This window comes from Coenobita brevimanus, chromosome 43 (assembly GCF_032717465.1).
Source record: "Coenobita brevimanus isolate Jiangsu-jjx chromosome 43, ASM3271746v2, whole genome shotgun sequence".
Classification (NCBI taxonomy): Eukaryota; Metazoa; Arthropoda; class Malacostraca; order Decapoda; family Coenobitidae; genus Coenobita; species Coenobita brevimanus.
The window spans coordinates 17,610,044-17,632,377 of record NC_136996.1 but is presented as its reverse complement, the minus strand read 5'-3'; the positions used below and the strand labels follow the sequence as shown (position 1 = coordinate 17,632,377).

General features: G+C 41.7%; 1 protein-coding gene across 1 annotated transcript in view; it reads left to right on the top strand.

Annotated features, from left to right (window-relative positions):
* LOC145397848 (uncharacterized) overlaps positions 1 to 22,334 on the top strand; it is a 352,766-nt gene that overhangs the window by 50,249 nt on the left and 280,183 nt on the right. Inside the window, exon 3 of the mRNA XM_080270884.1 lies at positions 3,583 to 3,724. Coding sequence (XP_080127010.1) covers positions 3,583 to 3,724 — 142 coding nt within the window. The remainder of the gene's footprint in view (positions 1 to 3,582; positions 3,725 to 22,334) is intronic.

Sequence of the window (22,334 nt, the reverse complement as noted above, 5' to 3'; positions counted from 1 at the left end):
TTGGAGAAAGCATATGACAGGGTGGATAGACAATGATTGTGGAAAATATTAAGAATGTATGGAGTAGATGAGAAGTTGTTGAATGCTGTGAAGAGTATGTATGATGGTGCTAAGGATTCAGTGCGTGTGGATGGTGAACTGAGTGAATTTTTCTCTTTGAAGGTTGGGTTAAAACAGGGATGTGTCATGTCTCCATGGTTGTTCAATCTGTACATGGATGGGGTAATAAAAGAGGTACAACGTACGGCAGTGGATGCTGGAGTGGCCCTAGTGAGAGAGTGTAGTGTTTGGAAACTCCCTGTACTGTTGTTTGCAGATGATACTGTGTTGTTGAGTGAAGATGAAGGGGAGCTGCAAGGCTTGGTGGATGAGTTTGGGAGAGTGTGCAGGAAACGGAATCAAAAGGTGAATGTAGGGAAAAGTAAAGTGATGTTCTTTGACAGAGATGGAGCCCAGGAATGTAAAGTGAGGTTGGATGCTGAGGGAATGGAACATGTGAGTACGTTTAAGTACTTGGGGAGTGTGATGAGTAAGGATGGAGGTTTGGAGGGTGAAGTGCTTGAAAGGGTACAAGAAGGAAGAATGGTTGCTGGTTCCTTGAAGGCAGTGATAAGAAACAGGGAAGTGAGCATGGAAGTGAAAAAGTTACTACATGACAGTATTGTGATACCAACTCTAACGTATGGAAGTGAAGCTTGGACGTTGTTGGAAGGACACAAGTCAAGAGTGAGAGCAGTGGAAATGAGTTATTTAAGAGAAGCCTGTGGAGTCACATGGAGAGACAGGCTGACAAATGAGGATATAAAGGAGCATTGTGGTGTGGATGTGGATGTGATAGGAAGAGTTAGGAGGAACACACTGAGGTGGTTTGGCCATGTGGAGAGGATGGAGGGTGAGAGACTGACGAGGAGAGTGTATGTGAGTGAGATGGAGGGAGGAGAGGGAGGGGGAGGCCGAGGATGGGATGGAGGGATGGAGTGGAGAGGTATATGAGATGGGGGGGGGTGAGTTGGAAGCAGGGCAGTGAAATGGCGGGGGACAGGGCGACGTGGAGGCGGTTTGTTTGTTGCCATCCCGTATGGGATTAAGGAGTCTGGCAACAGATAGATAGATAGATAGAGTTATTATGCCAATTCGTGACATTTATCACGGGAACTCACAACACTGTATTAGTGTGTGAGCCTACGAACACATTGGGAAATCCCAGAAAATTTCGCTCAGGCAGCTAACCGTCTTGTGACGGCACTCCTACTGTAATTGATTTTCAGAACATTCGGTAATGATTCAGGAGTGACTGTCTTTATGCACTGACATGGTGCTTGCTTCACTGAGTGAATTTCTTACGTGTGTATAACTGTTTATTGTTCGTCCCACCTTTTTTAAATGCTGAAGTTAGGCCACGCCCACTTCCGGTGAACATGCGTCTGTACAGTACCAGGCATTGAGAACAGATTACTGATTAGTCAGTTGGAGAGGGACACAACTGAAGGGGAGATTGTTGCCACGGCCAGGATTCCCCAGGATTTGTCTGTTCCCGAACTATGGGCCTTAGCTTAGCGATGCCATACCTCTCCAGTCATCGTAGTTAGCACTTAGTGATGGACAGCTGAGAGAGAGACGGATAGCGCATGTCTCGATCTGTGGATCGTCTGTGATTCACGAAGATTGCCCATCTCTTCGTCGGCAGCTCAGGGAGTGTGGACGTAGCAACAGAGGAGCAGGCAGGAAGAGCGTCGAAGATTACCCTCCTTGTCTAGCGGTGTCTTAACGGCAACACCAGTCTACAGCCCCGTGACGACATTTCCAGTGAAAAGTATCTTTTTCTGTTCTCTAGGCTTATGATTATTAGCTAGTATGGCTGATTGAGCGAGTGAATTTACTTGGCTTGATATTCTAAATTTACATGCTTAAGTTCCCTTGTAACGTAAATATATTTTGTTGTAATTAATATATTTACAGTTCTTAAGCTCGATTAAATGAAAGAATCGTGTTTCTTTTCTTCACATTTTGCTTACTTTAATTAGCTTCTTCCCAGTTTACACAAACTTTTCCTGTATTAATCACGACTGGTAGTTAAGCCAGTTCTTTTATATAAATTCATTAATCCGCTTGCTCCAACTAGAAGTTAGCACCAGCAAGAACCTATTTATTATAATTAGTATTAATTATCGCTTGTCAGGGATAAGACACATTCTCAGAGCCCACAGTATCAAGAATTCAGCATTCGTGAGAGATTAGTCTCCATTGTGTACTGTTGAGAAAGTTTATGAAATTCTCGACCTTTAGAGAAAAGGCGACGTAAGCCGGCATGAAGTGAAAACTTACTATGTGATTACATGAATCGATTCCCATGTGATAAGTGGCAAGTTTCTTCCTCTCCCATAACGAAGAGAAATGTTCAATATATTCTTTTCCTCTCAGCAACAGACTGGCTATCTGTAAGCTATTTATTCCATTAAAATGGTTATTTACCCTTATTATCTTAAACCCCCCCGTGACACGTGAGTCAGCTGCGTATATTCCATCATCAGCATTTGACCAGGTAGTTCTGTCCTTAACCCGCCCTGTCCCATCGACGTATGGGTACGTTGCAACATTTTGCATTTGCCAGTCCCGATGACGTACTGGTACATCATGCAATTGCAAGGTCCCTAATTTGCACAATTTTCAATTTTTGCGTGTGATTTTTCGTACGTATACACGGGACACCTTCCTCTATTCCTCTACAAGATGCCAAGCAGGGACAATGCCTTACACAGCATAACCTCCCCCCTCCCCCCCTCACGCCATTGTCTCGGCAATTCACCTGTTACCAGTGACCTGGCCAGTAAAGACATTCAGGGCCAGAGTGATTCCCCAATCGATGACAATGTGGAGGACAAAGTTTACATAGCATTAGAGGAAGAAACAGTCAGAAATAATGATCAGGTAATGTGGCAAAAAAAGGTCAGGAATGGCGATGAGTTAGTGAGTGAAACAATGCTTATGATGCCTATATTACAGTACTGTTTGAAAACCAATATACTCTCGTACTACATATAAATTCGTACCAAGTAATTAAACAAATACCGTTTATGAGTGGTGTGAAATAGTTACCCTCCCATAGAACTCGTTTTCTTTGGTACCACCCTGTTAGAAAACCCAGTCAGGTAAGGAGGTACTGGTACCTGGATCGAGTATTTTAAATCTCAGGTGAGCGATTTCTCTATGAATTTTCGATGTTTCTCACCAAAAGCGGAGGTTTTAGCCCCCCCAAAAAAAAATCGAAAATACCTCGGGATTGAGGGGTGTCAGAGGTGCGAAATAGTTCGGGATGTGACGGGTTAATGCATCATCTAGGGTGGAAGGAAACTTGTGTGGGAGAAAAATGTTTTCTTAGGGTCCTTGGACAAAAATGTTCAGGCCAGTACACATTACAGAAGGAACCATTGGTAGCCAACATTCGGAGGGAACAGATAAGCGTCAAGTGGCACAAATAAGGTGGCTGGCACTCGACAACTTAACAGGTTACTAAATTCCTGTTCCCAAGCATTAGGTATTCAGCTACCTGTGCCCCTAAATCCAACTTTACCTTATCCCCAGGAGTTGTACCGCAGTGAGCACCAGGTGACGCTGTGCCTGACTCAACTGCGTGTCAGGGCATCGGGGGTGTACCGCTGTGAGGTCATTGCCGAACACCCAAGCTTTCGTACTGAGACGGGAAAGGGATATATGATTGTTCTCAGTAAGTATTTACTGTCTATTTATCTATCTGTCCATCTGTCTACCTATTAGTCTCTCTCTGTACCTGTCTGTCTGTCAGTATATATGTCTACCCATTCATCTATCTACTGTATATCTCCTAAGTATCAATAGGTTTATATCTGTATACCTGTGTCCATAAGTACGTCTGTCTATTTATGTATCTGTCTATCTGTTTATCTATCCATCTGACTATCTATCTATCTGTCTATCTTTGCATGTCTGTCTGTCAGTCTATCAATGAGTATCTATCTATTTTGTGTATCTGCCTGTCTTGTCTGTCTCTACCTGTCGATCTCTCTGTCCATCTGTCCTTCTATCTGGTTCTCTCTCTCTCTCTCTCTCTCTCTCTCTCTCTCTCTCTCTCTCTCTATTCGTACCTCTATCATCCAGTCCTGTGTCGCCCCATGAGGAGTGTAGGATCCCGGGGCTAGGCAAGTTGGTCCTGACATTTAAGACGAGAATGACCAGCCTCACTCATCCCTGAGTGGCATTATGTGTGCAATAAATCCCAACCATCCCTTGGATATAACCCTACACAGGCCCAATCCGACTGGAGCACCTTGATTACCCACTAACTACCAGGCGCTATAATTTGGTTATTTGTTTACCACCCAGCATAGTAAATGGTTTCCTGGTGTACAGGAAACCATTTGGCTCGTCACTCAGTGTAGAGTTACCCATAGGCAGAAGGAAGAGGAAAGAATGAGGGAAAGAAAGACAGAAGAGGGAGTGTACAAGTCACCAGTAGGCAGAAGAAAGAGGAAAGAGTGAAGGAAAGAAAGACAGAGGAGGAAGGATGGAAGACAGGAAAAGACAGACACCCAAAGCAGCACTACATCGAGTGGGTGGATGGTGAGCGCCCCCACCTGCCACGATCTGTGTGTGTGTGTGTATATATATATATATATATATATATATATATATATATATATATATATATATATGCTCTCTCTCTCTCTCTCTCTCTCTCTCTCTCTCTCTCTCTCTTGCCATATATACAGTATATATTCCCAGAATTTTCAATCACGGATGTGATGGCCACGAACAACCTGCCTCAAAGTAGCTCTGTCCTCTACCACCAGGCTACCTTTCGAAATTGCAGTTCCCAACACTCTTTGTACTCGTATCTGCCACTGCGACCCTTCAACTCTCTCTCTCTCTCTCTCTCTCAACTTCACTCACATACATTCTCCTAGTCAGTCTCTCAATCTCCATTCTTTTCACATGGCCAAAGCATCTCATACTAATTGTCCAACATTTTCGACACATGCACATCAACACCACAGCGCTTCTACACATTCCCATTTGTCTGACGTGAATAGCTTATTGCAATGACACATGCACTATTTTATTCTTGCTACTTATTGGTTAAATGATAGCCACCACAATAATAGTTTCACCTTAACGACCCAAATTATTGTTCATTTCGCCCCGTGTTTTACAAAGCTCGGAAAAAAAAAAAAAACGGTTTTATATCCTTCTTCGTCCGTTACTTGTTTGATGGTATTAGCAGAGGTATATATCCTTCCTCGTTCATGACTTGTGTGATGGTGTTAGCGGGAGTCCATTTCATGGACCGTGTATCATGGTTTTTCTCAAATATCTTTCAAACTAATCAATTGATCGGTATGATACTTTGACACAGTGTACATGACACCTCCCGCTAATTTTTGGTAATATACGGCATTGCCAAGTGGTGTTACTGAAGGCGTTTACTCTTGACGTTTAAAGGCAAAGTCGCGTGAGTCGCCAGACTAATCAACACAATCGAACGTCCGCTCCCCCCCATCCCCTTCCTCTCCCTCCCTACCTCCCTCCCTCTCCCCCCTCTCCCTTCCTCCTCCTCATTTCCCCCCTCCCCCTCCTCACTTCCCCCCTCAACCCTCATTCCTGCTGGCCTTCCCGTGCCCCCCCCTCTGTCCACTCTATCATGTTATAATGATTAGTATCGGGTATCATAAATACAGTATGTTGTTGTTTGTAGAGTCTGTGTCCATTTTAATCATTGTTATTGTATGCCCTGAAGTTATATAAACGGGAGTTGACTAAAGAGCTTATGACCGTCACCTTATTCACCCAATATAATGTGCCTACTATCACGATCTCTTAATTCCTTTACCCCCCATATCGACGTGTTTACTACGAGCAGGTAAGATAAGGTATCCAAAATTAAATCACACAGTTTAACTTACAAACCAGTACGGTACGGTATATTATCCACACAACATAATAGGGCCGTAATGGATTTATGAAATTCTCTCTCTCTCTCTCTCTCTCTCTCTCTCTCTCTCTCTCTCTCATAATAAATATAATAGGTAGAAAAGTGATGCAAACAACTGAGCATATTACAGAAAGTTTATTCACAGTCTTCCTCACTATCAAGGAACAAATCATTCTCGGAATCACTCTCGATGTTGATAATTACGGGATCTACCATTAGCCTATTATGGTCGTTAGGTCAGACCACGCTATATCCTTTTCATTAAGAACTTTCCAGTTATCTCCTACTACTGAATAATATAATGGTAAACGGTATTTTATTGCATATTGTATGTTACATACAGGTATTGGGGGGAATGCTGAGAGAAAGAGAGAGAGTGAAACAGTGAGACAGAGGGAGGGAGGGAGAGAGGGAGGGAGAGGAAGGAGATGGGGGGTAGCTGACGTTCGTTTGTGTAGATTAGCCCTGCAGGGCTCACGCGACTTTGCCTTTAAACGTCAAGAGTAAACGCCTTCAGTAACACCACTTGGCAATGCCGTATATTACCAAAAATTAGCGGGAGGTGTCATGTACACTGTGTCAAAGTATCATACCGATCAATTGATTAGTTTGAAAGATATTTGAGAAAAACCATGATACACGGTCCATGAAATGGATAGTAGTTCATGACTGGTGTGATGGTATTAACGGGGATGTTTGTATATATTCTTCCTAGTTCATGACTGGTGTGATGGTATTAACAGGGTTGTTTGTATACTGTATATTCTTCCTAGTTCATGACTGGTGTGATGGTATTAACAGGGGTGTTTGTATATATTCTTCCTAGTTCATGACTGGTGTGATGGTATTAACAGGGGTGTTTGTATATATTCTTCCTAGTTCGTAACTAGTGTGATGGTATTAACGGCGGTGTTTGGATAACATGTTCGTGGGTCTTGTGGATGATCAGATACGACTGTGTTGAAAATCGTGTCCTTAATCTGTTCCCCACCCCAGTCCATCTCCAGACGTTATTCTTCACCCTTCTTGAGACTTTTCTATTTGCAGGACTTATGCATAGCTTTCGTGCACTCCACTGTTGGACGTCTATGCGGTACGGAGCAGATTCTTCTAGCGGTAGTCTAGTGAAATTAAAACAGGCGTCAAGGTAGTCTAGGACTGTTGCATCCTATACTCTATTCACTTTAACTGGGCGCAAAACTGTCATCTCTCTGTCTCCAATACTGAGATATAGCAAGACAGTAACAGTAGAATATAGTGATAGTCATGAGAAGGTGTTTTGGTATGGATATAGAACTGTAATACTGTGATACTCTTACACGGGGATACGGGAAATTTGCTGCTACGAGGCCCTTCGTTTGTTAATGATCATCACTGTGAAGGGGTACTAGAGCTTGTTTTTAGTCACTTTGGTTCACTGACTTTCATTAGTTTATTCTCGCTACCTCCAGACAACTGAATCCAGTTTGGGGAGTTCTTGGTATTGAAGGAGTTAATGAAGGCTAATGTAATCTTTCCTCTTCGAAATACTTCTAATCTGAATGAAATCGTTACGTAGGGCAGGAATTGAATACAACCGTGCCACATCGAACTCTAGATGTCGTTTTTGTCATAATATTGAGTAGTTCCATACTATGTTCCACACACTGCTCGTAGCAAACTATTATCCAGATACCCAGTGAACAAAAAAATAATGGAAGTTTTATAGCCGAGTAAGATGAAAAAACAAACAAACAAACAAACATATATGTTAATAACTGCCACTAATGTACAACCGAACACATCATTGTACCGCAAAATAATCCAAAATGGATATTAACCAATTTCTACAATAAACACGCCAGCAAATAAGCATAACAGTATCAAAAAGATTATTTGGTTGGTATATTCTCATTTTAATAACCACTCTCGTGAAGAAAAAAAAAAAATGTAAACCAGCAGTCGCGTATGCGACTTAGGCTTTGAAAGGTTTGTGGTTACTGTTTCCGATCACTTTATTCTTATTTTATTCTTATTACAGTAATTCTGCGGAATAGGACGGAAACATTTTCGACAAGTCGCCCTATACCGCCAAGAGAGATTCAGCCTGCGCGCGCGCGCGTGCGTGTGCGTGTGTGTGTGTGTGGGGGGGAGGGGTGTTCTAACTCCTAGGCGATTTGATGGCTCTGATTCAAACTTCCCAGATGAGCTCGTCTGGCTTCAAGTCCTCGCCCCGGAGGGGCTCGGGGATGGGTACTGTTTTCACTCGGTTTGTCTGTCTGTCTTTTAAGAAACTATTCGCAAAAACTACTGGTGGGATTTGGGTTAAAATTACGGGGATGATGGGCTATGACCTGATCACCTGATTAAATTTTTGGCCAAGTTGGACCAAAGCCCAGGCTCTAGGCCCCAAAAATGTATTTTTTTTTTCTTAATAACTCTTAAAATTCCTTATATCGATATGAAACCAAATCCTAAAGGTGTACCTTGCAAATCTGCATCCTATGACATGTCTCATTACATCAGAGGGGTCACCCCCCTGTTAGCGGTAGTGGAGGTCAGTGTCGGGTTGGTCGCGCCTAAAATTTCAAATGGGCATAAAATCGTCAATTTTCTCCAGATTTACTCCAAATTTGATTTGTGATATCTTTGACTATATATCCTGTTGTATCTATACGTCAGCACTAAAATGGCTGCCGGGGAACTTGATTCTTCTGAATTCTCTACTTCCTGGCTTCAGCTTTTTTGTCATTCTGTCCAAATATATCTGTGCTGTTTACTTATCTCCTGAATCAACTGACAGAAAAAAAATTTCGACTATCTCACCTGTATGATGGAATACATCCTATTCGTTTCTCCTTTCTCTGAAATCTCCATTCTAGGAGTTTTCAATGTTCACCACCACCAATGGCTCTCCTCTCCTTTCACTGATCCACCTTGTGAACAAGTCCACATCTTTTCTACACTAAATGACCTAGTGCAGCTTGCACAGCACCCTACCCATATCGCTGACCACCTTGGAGACAGTTCCAATATACTTGACCTCTTCCTTACAACCAATCCTTCTGCTTACACTGTTAATTTTTCCTCTCCGTTGGGCTTTGCCAATCACAACCTTATTACCTTAAATTGTCCTATCGCTTCAGTAAGGCCTGTGGACCCTCCAAAGAAACATCGGTTGTGGCACTTTGAAGCTGCTGATTGGGAGGCCCTCAGGCAGTACTTCTCTGATTTTCCTTGGAATGATTATTGCTACCATGGCTGGGAGCCATCTGAGTGTGCCTTGTGCATTACGGAGGTAAGTCTCTCGGGCATGGAAGCATACATTTCTTCCTCATATCCTTTGACTAATGCAAGAAAGCCTTAGTTTCATCAAGCTTGTTCTAATGCTGCCCACAACAAGGAGAGGGCCTATAAAAGATACTGGTGCCAAACCACCCCAAAATCACATCTATTTATGTTTCTGCCTGGAATCATGCTAAGTCTGTTCTTCACTCTGCTAAAAATAATTTCATCCGTACTAAATGCTCTCAAGTCTCCAACTCGAATTCTTACCATAACCTTTCTAACAACTTTACCTCATCTTCCTTCCCTCCTCATTTCTACTCTGATGGCTTAGTAGCTATTTCTTCCACTAATAAGGCATATCTCTTCGCTCAGGCTTTCTCCTCCAGTTCCACATTAGACAATTCCAGTGCTGTTCCTCCATCACTTCCCCCCTCCAACTTCCTCATGGCGGACATTAAAATTCTTCAACGTTGTAGTTTCTGCCATCACTGGCCTCAATACTAACAAGGCATATGGGCCTGATGGGGTCCCTCCTGTTGTACTCAAGAACTATGCTTATGTGCTTACACCCTGCCTAGATAAACTCTTTCGTCTTTGTCTATCAACCTGTACCTTTCCTTCTTCCTGGAAGTTTGTTCTCATTCAGCCTGTCCCATAGAAGGGTAATCATTCCCAATCCTCGAACCATCGCCCAATTGCTTTAACATCCTGTGTTTCAAAAGTTTTCGAATTTATTCTTAATGGAAACAATTTGAAGCATCTTTCCAATCACAACTTTCTTACTGATCGTCAGTATAGGTTCTGTCAGGGACGCTCCACTGGTGATCTTCTCACATATCTTTCAGATTCCTGGTCATCCTCCCTTCGGGACTTTGGCGACAGCTTGGCATTGCTCTTGACATCTCAAAGGCTTTCGATCAAACTTGGCATAAATCTTTAATTTCCAAACTACCCTTTTACGGTTTCTATCCATCTGTCTGTGCCTTCATCTCTAGCTTCCTTTCTGGTCGTTCTATAGCTGCTATTGTACACAGACACCTTTCTTCTCCTAGATCTGTCAACATTGGTGTTCCTCAGGGCTCTGTTCTATCACCAACTCTCTTTCTTTTATTCATCAGTGACCTAAGCTGTACACCTAACCCTATCCACTCGAAAGCTGATGATTCCCCTGTTCACTTTTCCATTCAGTTCCCGCAGTGTCCATCTCAGCACTTGCTTCAACAAACAAGAGATGAGCCTACGGCACACCAAATGTCTGATTTGGCTTGTATCTATGACTGAAGTAAAAGTAATCTTGCTATTTTTAATACATCAAAAAACTCAGTTCTTACACCTATCAGCCAGACAAAATCTTCCACAGGAGTACCCACTATATGTTTAATAATATCCAGCACAATCCTGCATTCTCCTTAAACATAATTTGGGTTTCATTCTCTCGGGATTTATCTTGAAAAAATCATATTACATCTCTTGTAAAATCTGCTTCCAAGAGATTAGGTGTGCTAAGCCGACTCTATACTTTTTCTTTTACCCCTGCACAGTTGTTAACTTTATAAACGGGTTTTATTCGCCCCTTTGTAAAGTAAAACTTTAATATGTGGGGAGGCTCCCCACACATAGCTCTTCTCAGTGGGGTGGAGTCAAAGCCTTTCCGTCTCATTATTTATCCTCCTCATATTGGCTCCCTTCACGCACTGTCTCTTCACCACATTGCTGCATCTTTATCTCTTTCCCATCGCTACTTCGATGGTCACTGTTTCTCTGAACTGTCTGCATGCATTCCTCCACCTCTACGACGGGCACGTAGCACCAGTCTAGCAACAAACCCCCATCCCTTTTCTGTCCAACTCTCTAGTGCAAGAGTTAACTGTAACTCCCAGTCCTTCATTTATGCAACAGGTAAACTCTGGAACTGTCTCCCTCCGTCTGTATTTCCTACTTCCTATAATCTTCAGTCTTTCAAACGCAAAGTGTCCAGGCATCTCGAAATGAACGTATCTTGAATTTGGCTCTTTGTTGCAACGTTTTTGTATTTTCTTGGATGGAACGGTTTCCGGGCTTCTGACCTTTGATTCCTTCTTTCTTGCATTTGAAAAAAAAAGAAAAAGAAAAAAGAAAGAAAGGAAAAACGCGTGGTGCTGAGGCAAAAACTTGAAGTATAAGAAAAGTTACTTTGTCGTCATTATCACCATCATCATCAGAACCACCGTATCATCAACAGCAGCCTGAATTAGTGTACCTAAGAATGAAGACCTCTTCCATGATGATGATGATCATGATCATCATCATCATCATTATCATCATCATCCTGAGTCATTCTACTGCATGATGAAGGTCTCTTCTTTCTTCCTGAAATCTTACCTACTGGTCACAATAAATCTCCTAGTTTTACCTTTCCATCTTAGCTCTCTCTGTCTCTTCGTCTCACTTCATCATTATATTGTCACTCAGTTACCCTGGTGTCTATCTTCTGTCTTCGAAGAATGGCGTCTTTATTATTAGGCTGCCTCTTTTTCAAGCCAGTTGTTTTTGTCAACCCAGGAAAATCTTCTGTTAGTGAACGAGTTAAGTATAATTGAATCTTCTACATCCTAGTCGGAAACTCTCTTCCAAGCCGAATAAATACATCTCCGGATAGGCAAAATATAATGTAAAAGGCCTTTCCCAGCTGATGTGTGTGTGTGTGTGTGTGTGTGTGTGTGTGTGTGTGTGTGTGTGTGTGTGAGAGAGAGAGAGAGAGAGAGAGAGAGCATATAACTAAGTAATTATGGTTATACCCATCCTTACTTAACCCTCCCTAGATAACCAGGGGTCCCCCTGACCCAGGCTACTTTTCAGTGTTTTTCATACATTACTATAAGGTCTTGGGATCTGGTTTTCCCTCTACCTTCCTGACTAGTAGAGTAGTTTAGGGAGGTGATGAGGTCATTTCGGGATCTGGCTTTATTTTCGCGCAAAACGGGTCCAGTGTACCACTGGTTAGCTAACCTGTGTATTTTTGTTGGCCATATATGTTTGCCATGACTAAAATTATTTATGATGACTTTGGCCATTGGTCTACAGCAGGTAATGATAGAAAACTGGTGGAACATTTCAGTTTTGGTATGGCAACCACAAACTCCAGTTGGTATAAAATTTTTCAAATTTTTTTCTTTTTGATTTTCCTTAAATTATTTCTTCACTTTATTTTCAAACACTTTGCACCAAATTCAGGAAAAACGGCTACAGAACTTGTGCACAAGATGTTGTTTCAGTAAAGTTATTCTTAGTATATCGGTGATTTTTTGAAAGACTGGGGTTTGACGGACCCCAAATTACCTGGGGGTAAAGTAAAATTTTAAGGTTATCCGAGGAGAGCTGGGCTTATTGTCAGGCTGGCATCAAAAAGACCATAGTGAAGAAAGATAGGAGGGGCCTTTGTCCTGCAGCAGACTGAGTCAGGCTGTTGATCTGACTGATCTGATGAGTTAGTACATTAACTTATGTGTCATGCCACGAGTAGTTAACTTAAGGTATAAAAAAAACAATAAGCCAAAACAAAAAGGACAGGAGCTCGCTTCACCTCCTGATTAACCCGTTTTTAGTTTATAACTTTTTCTTGCCTTCGTGGAAAAAATAAAGGGGATTAACTGTGGTCTCAAGGCTTACCCAAACGGGGAAATGAAAAATAATGACTGAAAAGCTAAGGTAGAGTGTTTTTCCCCTACAACGATACAACTTTATACTATGATGCTGGAATAATCTTAGTCACGATACGTAAAACTATGAAGCGTATAGTTATAGTTATTATACACAGTAGGATACACATCCCTTCACTGTGCGACGTAATATGTATCATATTCTCGTCACCGCTAGACCCTTTTAATTCAGCGAAGGGAAATCCAAAGAAAGCAGTGATAAGGAATAGGGAAGTGAGCATGGAAGTAAAAATGTAGCTGCGTGAGAGTATTATGATACCCAATCTAAAGTATGGACGCGAGGATTGGACCTTGTTCGAAAGACATGATTCAGAAGTGAGAGCAATGGAAATGATTCATGTGAGAGGAGCATGTTGAGCTGCATGAAAACATACTGACTAATGAGGAAGTGAGGGAGCATTGTGGTGTGGATGTGGATGTGACAGAAAGCGTTAGGAGAAATACACTGAAATGGTTTGGCCATGTGGAGAGAATGGAGACAGAGAGATTAACTAAGAGAGCGTATGTGAGTGAGGTGGAGGGGAGAGAAGGAGGAGGAGACCGAGGATAAGGTGGAGGGGATGGAGGAGAGAGGTATAGATGAGAAGGGGGTGTAAGTTGGACGATAGACAGCAAAATGGCAGGGGACAGGGCGACCTGGAGGCGATTTGATTGTTGCCACCCTTTATGGAACTTAGGAGTCTTGGCTATAGACAGATAGCCTAGATCGACATAAAATCAATCGTACTGGAAGAGTTGTAAATAATGTCCATCAGTCCTTTCAGTGTGATGTTGAGTATATTAAACATCGGACTGACTAACTTGTATTGGAGGGGTTAATAGTTAACCTCTTCAGTTTAGTGATATTAGTTTTTATTAAGGTTTGGAAACTCAAAACTATTTAATTCAGATTAGGAAAGTCTTATGTGATCCAGTGTACTTAGGCTACATCTAACCCCTCCAGATCGGTGGTGAGACCGTCATCAACTCCTACCTCACTCCTCTTCATCCTTCTCTTTAGGTTCTCATTTCGATAATCTGTGGATGGAGAAATTATTTTGTAACTTATTTTTCTCTGTGATTCTCCTTCCAGCATGTGAAAAATAATGTTGTATACCGAATTCTGGGCATCTTGTTTTTCCCGCCATAAAAGCCATCTAATAAACGTAGACATCGTTTAAGCAAGTAAAGTCTAGCAGCATTAAAGCAATATTGAAATATATATATATATATATATATATATATATATATATATATATATATATATATGTATACTGACAACACATACAACACACACTGCTCTGGTACAAGACATATTCATTGAGAAGTATTCTTATTAATGCACAGTAAACTAGAGGAGTAAATGAGCAAGTGAGAATGAGAAAGCAAAATAGGGCGTTACTGTATGTATTGTTGTGTGCAAGAGATGGAAGGACAATATAAGGTGGTTCAAGGATTGTGTGGGTAAGATTGAAAGTAGGATTACAAATGTGGGTGACTGTGTGTGTATGCGCCAACGGAAGATCGTGCATGCAGAGTGAAAGAAGAGTTTTGGGCAAATGTGGAAGAATGCATGGAAAGGCTTGAGAGAATGAGAGTGTTTTGGATTGGGGATATGAATGGAAAAGTAGGGAATGTGAAGGTGGATGGAGTAGTTGATGAATGGGGTTTGCTTGCAAAAGTGGATGAGAATGGCAGTGCTCTAGTGGATATTCGTGCGGGGAGGGGGTTGGTGATACCCAATACCCTCTTTAGACAAAAAATGATCTACAGGTATACGTGGCGAGTGATGAGAAAGGTGGGTGCTGAACTGAATGATCGGAAGACATTATTGATTACGTTTGTGTGGATGAGAGAATGAGAAGGTATGTAATGGATGCAAGATCATACAGAGGTTGGGGGAATGGACTTTTGAACCACCACTTGGTGGTGGTGAAAGTCAAGATTCAAGTGCATTGGAGGAATAGAAGGAGGGAAAGACAGGAGAAAGTAGTCCATACAACGAGGGTAGAAAGGTTACAAGAGGATAAAAAAAAAAAAAAAAAAAAAAAAGGCAGAATATAAGAGAGAAGTGGAGGAATGGTTTGGTAAATATGAGCTAGAGCAGATGAGGGAGGTAGAAAGTGTGTGCAACATATTCAAGGAAGAAATTTGTGCAGCATGTGAGCCTTGTGAGGTTGTGTGGGGTGAAGAGAAGACATAAGGGAGTGCAGGGAACAGCAAGGTGGAATGAAGAGGAGGAACTAACTGAGGCGCAAAAGAAGAAAGCATATAGTAAGTGGATGGGAAGCAGAGGCAGGGAGGAAGTTCAGAGACGGAAGAGAGAGTATTATGTTGAGAGGAAGAGAGAAGTGAAAAGATGGTAGACTGATATTGAAGAAGGGAGAAAAAGTGAGCAGATGGAAAGGACATTTTTAGGAACTGTTAAACGTAGAGAATGAAGTAATGCGAGTATAAGTGGCTGGGGAATGACTGGGAGAAGAAGGAAGGTGAGAAGGAAGGAAGAGATCAGTAGGATGGAAGCAGAGGAAGCAATGAAGAATGACAAAATGGGGAAAGCCCGAGGAATTAATGGCGTGAACAGCGAAATGCTGAAGTATGGTGAAGAGATAGTAGCAGAATGGATATGGAAGATGTGCAGTTTGGCCTGGGACGAGGGTAGAGACCCGGAGGATTGGAAGTCAGGTATAATAATTCTCCTGTGCAAAGGAAAGAGGAAAAAGAAGTGTGTGGTAATCATAGTCGCTTTTAACTTATGAGTGTAATAGGAAAGGTATATGGTAGGATACATAAGACAGAGTTAGAGAAATAACAAAGGAATTAGTTGGACAAGAACAGGGTTATTTTATAAAGGGAAGAGGTTGTGTAGATCAGATATACATTCTTTGGTCTTTAGTGGAAGAGTTTCTAGAGGAGGGAAAGTAGTTGTATGTAGCCTTCATGAATTTGGAGAAAGCACATGACAGAGAGGACAGACAAAGAATGTGGAAAATATTAAGAATATATGGAGTAAAAGATAAGTTGAAGAATGCCGTGAAGAGTATGTGTGAGGGTGCTAAGGCAGCAGTGCTTGTGGATAGTGAACTAAGTGAATTTTTCAATCTGAATGTTGGATTGAAACAAGGGTGTGTCATGTCTCCATTGTTGTTCAGTCTGTATATGTATGGGGTTATAAAAGAGGTATAAGGTAGGACAGTGGATGTTGGAGCGGCCATAATGAGAGAGGGCAGCGTTTGGAAACTTCCTGTACTGTTGTTTGGAGATGATACAGTATTGTGAAGTGAAGAAGAAGAGGAACTGCAAAGCTTAGTGAATGAGTCTGGGTGAGTAAGAAAAGAAATCTAAAGGTGAATGTAGGGAAGAGTGAAGTTACGATCTTCGATAGAAATGAAGCCACCAAGTGTGCGGTTGTATGATGAGGAAATGGAAAATGTGAGTGCATTTGAATACTTGGGTAGTGTGATGAGTAAGGATGGAAATTTGGAGGATGAAGTGCTTGGAAGGGTGCAAGAAGCAAGAAAGGTTGCTGGTTCTTTGAAAGCAGTTATAAGAAATAGAGAATTGAGCATGAGAGTAAAAAGCTTGCATGATAGTACTGTGATACCAACTCTAACGTATGGAAGTGAAGCCTGGACCTAGTTGAAATGACACAAGTCAAGAGTGAGAGCAGTGGGAATGAGTTATGTGAGAGGAGAATGTGGAGTTACATGGAGAGACAGACTGACAAATGGGGAGGTGAAGTAGGTGTGGATGTGGATGTGATAGAAAGTGTTCGGAAAAATACACTGAGGTGGTTTGGCCATGTGGGGAGAATGGAGAAAGAGAGACTAACGAGGAAAGTGTATGAGACTGAGGTGATGGAGGGGGGGAGATGGAGGGGGAGGCAGAGGATGAGGTGGCAGGATGGAGTGGAGAGGTATATGAGAGAGGGGAGAGTGTGATCTGGGGGAAGGGCAGTGAAAGGGCATGGGACAGGTCGACGGCGACATAGAGGCGATTTCTTTGTGGCCACCCCTTACGGGATTGAGGAATCTGGCAATAGAGAGATAGATAGATATATAGAGGTTGAAGGTGCTTCATGGTATATAGTTTTGTCCCTACAGTTCTCCCTCCACTACCATCTCAACCTTTTCCACTATATTAAAACTTTCATGCAACCTTTCCCGGACTAAGTCTGCAAACATTTTTTTTTTTTTTTTTGGGGGGGGGAGCGCAGAACTAGAACCATGTCTCTTTACCTGCGCCACCTCCAGACTTTTTTCCAACGCCGTTCTAACCCACTCAGACATGAAATATGCCTAACCTTCCCCTCCCCCTCTGTCTGTCTGTCTGCCTGTGTGTGTGTGTGTGTGTGTGTGTGTGTGTGTGTGTGTGTGTGTGTGTGTGTGTGTGTGTGTGTCTCTCTCTCTCTCTCTCTCTCTCTCTCTCTTACATATATATATATATATATATATATATATATATATATATATATATATATTTACCAGTAACTAGATATATGGCAGAGGTACCAGTTTATAATGTCCTCTAAACACTAACGGGCTAATTCAGAAGTATAATTTCATGCAGGTATTGGAAGCAGGATCAAACACAGGCCTGAGTATTACAGGATCCCCCATCACAGGCTGGGTTTTAGTCATTTTCAGGTCGTTGGATTGATGAAATGAGTTTGTGTCATCCCATAACTGAGTCTCAAATCCTGGGTCGTATTCTGACTGGAGATTTCGTAACACCATTTCTACAGCGACCTATTCTACATATAACGTCCCAGTATCTTCTTCTATGCTACTGATGCAAATTATGTCGATATTTAAATGATATAAGCGGCATGCAAGAGGCTGTTAATGTGTAACAAGCAAAATTAATCGGTAAGAGGATGCTGCGAACCCTATAATATCACTTGGAATGTCAAGTCGTGACCGAGCATTCGAAAGTGGTGGCCACAGATCTCTCTGCCATTTGTTGTCTATACCCTTTTTACTCTAATTTGGCCTAAAGTTGCCCTCTCTAAATCTTGAATACTGAGTTGCTGCAACAGATTGACACTAGATGCTGGTCACGAGGAAGTGCTATGGAAAGACATAGAACCGTAGAAGTGTTTTGCTGCCACCAGACAACAAGAAATAAGCTGAGAACAGAGCAGAGAATTTGCCCAGATTAAGTCAAAAATAATACAGCCACTGAAGGCACAGGGTTTTGTTTTTGTGAATGAGGCGGCAAACCGAATTTCCAGTTAAGACAACTTGGAAACTTGCGATAAAGGCATGTTATCCCTTATTCGTTGTATTATGCCGTGAATATTTGATTGATTCTTAGCCACTGAAGACGAGTGAGATATTATCTATTTCGTTCAGGTTATTCTCGGACAGTTATATGCATATACTGGGAGGTTTGTAAATAGCACCACACTAGAACCTATTCTGTCTCATCTGAGAAGAGGCGAACCTTAAGCTTTTGAAAGCTGGCAGCTGATAGGTTGTCCGAGTGCATTCATTATTAACGAAGCATTATAAATTATATTTATTACAAGGGTTACAGTAAGAGTTTCACAATAAGTTTGCTCAAATAAAATATTATATATTCTTATCCGGATAGATTGTTAAAAACGGGGCCTTGCAAATATTATCGGATTGCCTCGATACATGTGAAATTTTGAGTTTTCGGGACAATCAAAACACGTTCAGGTGAAGTTCTACGAGTAGCCTGATTTTTTCGCTTCATTTTCAGACAAATTAAGGTAAATTATATCATTACTACGACATAATATTATAGATAACCTAGTAAATCATCAGAATTTTAATGAAAAATTACTGGCAGACACAAGTAAAAAAGTTATATGTCACCATCGTTTTGTAATACCCCCCAGCCCTTATCTTGTCACATGTGTGTTGAAAGTTGTAACTAAGTATTCGGAAGTAATAATATAGAAAACTAACGGATGATGCGAAAGTAAAATGCACAATTCAAACTGATACGACAGCAAAACGATCTTTATTATTCGTCTGCTTAGTCAAGCTGGCCATCCCACGAGCGCCCCCCCGCCCCGTGTCTACCATTCATCAGAATTCAGGAATATATCATATTTCACTGAAATTCCGATGTTTTACTATATTATATTTTACAAATTATTGCATTAATGACACAGTTTTACTTATTTTACCTGATCATAAAGGGGGAGGGAGAATCAAGATATTCGCAAAAATTAACTTCACCTGAACGTGTTTTGATTTGTCCAGAGGATCGAAAATTTCACACGTATCTAGTCCACCTATTAAACCTTGTAAGGCCCCGTTTTTTAATCAGTCTATGCAAATAGCTATATATAACATTTTATTTGGGCAATCTATCGTCAAAAGGTTATTGTAACCCTTATAATGAAAATAATTTAAAAAGCGTTGTTAATAATGAATGCACTAGGACAACCAACTACCTGCCAACTTTTAAAGCATAAGGTTCGTCTCTTGTCAGATGAGATCGAATAAGCTATAGCTCACCTAATGGTGTCATGTGTTCTGAGGACGGCTCAGTCTGCTGGTGTGGGCTGAGTGCGGCAATGGGAGTATGAAATTAAGAAGTGATGCAGTATCGGCATTGATAACACTGACTGAACCGCCCTTGCAACACAGAAAAACTCTCCCGGCGGGGATGGAGAGGGTTATATGCAGGCCACCCTGTATTACTTGTTATTGATTGTACCGCTACACCTACACCCATTATCCGGCAACCTATTACTGATACCAACCCTTTCCCACATGCTATCCCCCTCCATCCCCGCTATTTCACTCCCTTCACTCCAACTTAGGGGAGAAGCACTGTTTTACTTAAGGCATTAGACATGACCTTCGTTCATACCTTGACATCCTTGCTAATGTGAATAAGTATTGTCTGATGGTAGCCTCCTTAAGGTTTAAACAAATATATGATGAAGGAGTCTTTTTTTTCATCGACAGCCATTATCGTCCAGCCTTTTTGTGCCAAGCAGTCATTTTTCAACCCATTACTGACACCTTTCACTTGCCACTCTCAGCCAGCCTTCTTTCCCACAGTCCTTTCCCTCTCTTCTTCCTCTCTCATTCAGTTTCCCTCACTCCCTCCACCTTCACCATAAACAACTCTCTTCTTTTTGCAGTCTGTTTTTTCGCTCTGTATAAGAGTGAGATGGTTGGGAGGAGCAGGAGGGAAAGGGCTAGAAATAGGTGGAGGGTTAAGGTGCAAGAATTTATATATATATATATATATATATATATATATATATATATATATATATATATATATATATATATATATATATATATCTGTCTTTTTTTTTTATGCGAGGAAGAAGGAACCAAAGGCCATGAGCCCGCAGTAACAGTTCCCTCCAAGAGATAAACAAAATATAATATAGAGCCAAATTCAAGATCCAATCATTTTGAGATGCCTGGACACACTGCGTTTGAAAGACTGGAGATCATAGGCAGCAGGAAATACAGACAGAGGGAGACAGTTCCAGAGCTGACCTGTTGCATAAATGAAAGACTGGGAGTAACGGTTAACTCTTGCATTAGAGAGTAGGACAGAAAAAGGATGAGACTTTGCTGCCAGACGGGTGTTACGCGCCCGTCGTAGAGGTGGAGGAATGCAAGCAGACAGTTCAGAGGAGCAGTGACCATTAAAGTAGCGATAGAAAAGAGATTAAGATGCAACAGTGCGGCGAAGAGACAGAGGTTGAAGGGAGTCAGTAAGAGGAGGAGAGTTAATGAGACGAAAAGCCTTTGACTCCACCCTATTGAGAAGAGCTGTATGTGGGGAGCCTCCCCACACATGAGTTGTACTCCACACAGGGGAGGATAAAACCCCTGTATAGAGTCAACAATTGCGCAGGGATAAAGAAAGAGCGGAGTCGGCTTAGCACACCCAATCTCTTGGAAGCAGATTTTACAAGAGATGTAATATGATCTTTCCAAGATAAGTCCCGAGTAAATGAAACCCCAAGCATGTTCAAGGATGATGCAGGATTAAGCTGAATATTATTAAACATTAGTGGGTATACCTGTGGAAGATTTTGTAGGGTTGATAGGTGTAAGAACTGAGTCTTAGATGCATTAAAGACAACCATATTATTTTTACCCCAGTCAGAGATACGAGCCAAGTCAGACATTAGGTGTGCCATAGCCTCATCCCTTGTTTGTTGAAGTAACTGTTGAGATGGGCGTTGCGGGAACCGAATGGAAAGGTGAAGGGTGGAGTCATCAGCGTATGAGTGGATAGGGTTAGATGTACAGCTTAGAAGATCATTGATGAATAAAAGGAAGAGAGTTGGTGATAGGACAGAGCCCTGAGGAACACCACTGTTGATAGATCTAGGAGAAGAACGATGGCCGTCTACAACAGCGGCTATAGAACGACCAGAAAGGAAGCTAGCGATGAAGGCACAGATAGAAGGATAGAAATCGTAGGAGGGCAGTTTGGAAATTAAAGATTTATGCCAGACTCGATCGAAAGCCTTTGAGATGTCAAGTGCAATGGCAAAGCTTTCGCCAAAGTCCCGAAAGGAGGATGACCAGGAGTCTGAAAGGTAGGTGAGAAGATCGCCAGTGGAGCGTCCCTGACGGAACCCATTCTGACGATCGGAAAGAAGGTTGTGATAGGAAAGATACCTTAAAATTTTTCTATTAAGAATTGACTCGAAAACTTTTGAAATACAGGACGTTAAAGCAATTGGACGATAGTTGGAGGGTTGGGAGTGGTCACCCTTCTTTGGGACTGGCTGAATGAGAGCAAACTTCCAGCAAGAAGGAAAGGTACAAGTTGACAGACAAAGACGAAAGAGTTTGCCTAGGCAGGGTGTAAGCACAGAAGCACAGTTCGTGAGAACAACAGGAGGGACCCCATCAGGCCCATATGCCTTGTTAGTACTGAGGCCAGTGATGGCAGAAAATACATCAACTGAAGAAATTTTAATGTCAGCCACGAGGAAGTCAGAGGGGGGAAGTGATGGAGGAACAGCACCGGAACCGTCTAAGGTAGAATTGGAGGAGAAAGTCTGTGCAAAGATATCTGCTTTATCAGTAGAAGAAATAGCTACAGAACCATCAGAGTAGAAAAGAGGAGGGAAGGATGATGAGGTAAAGTTGTTAGAAAGATTTTTGGCAAGATGCCAGAAGGAGCGGGAAGAATTCGAGTTGGAGAGTTGAGAGCATTTAGTATGGATGAAATTATTTTTAGTAGAGCGAAGAACAGACTTAGCACGATTCTATCTATATCTGTCTATCTATCTATCTATTTATCTATCTATCTGTCTATCTATCTATCTATCTATCTATATACATCTGTATGTATCTATAACTATAACTATCCAACTATCTATTTATCTGTCAGTCTATCTATCTATCTATCTATCTATCTATCTATATCAAGGTCCAACTAGGATGGAGAAATAGGAG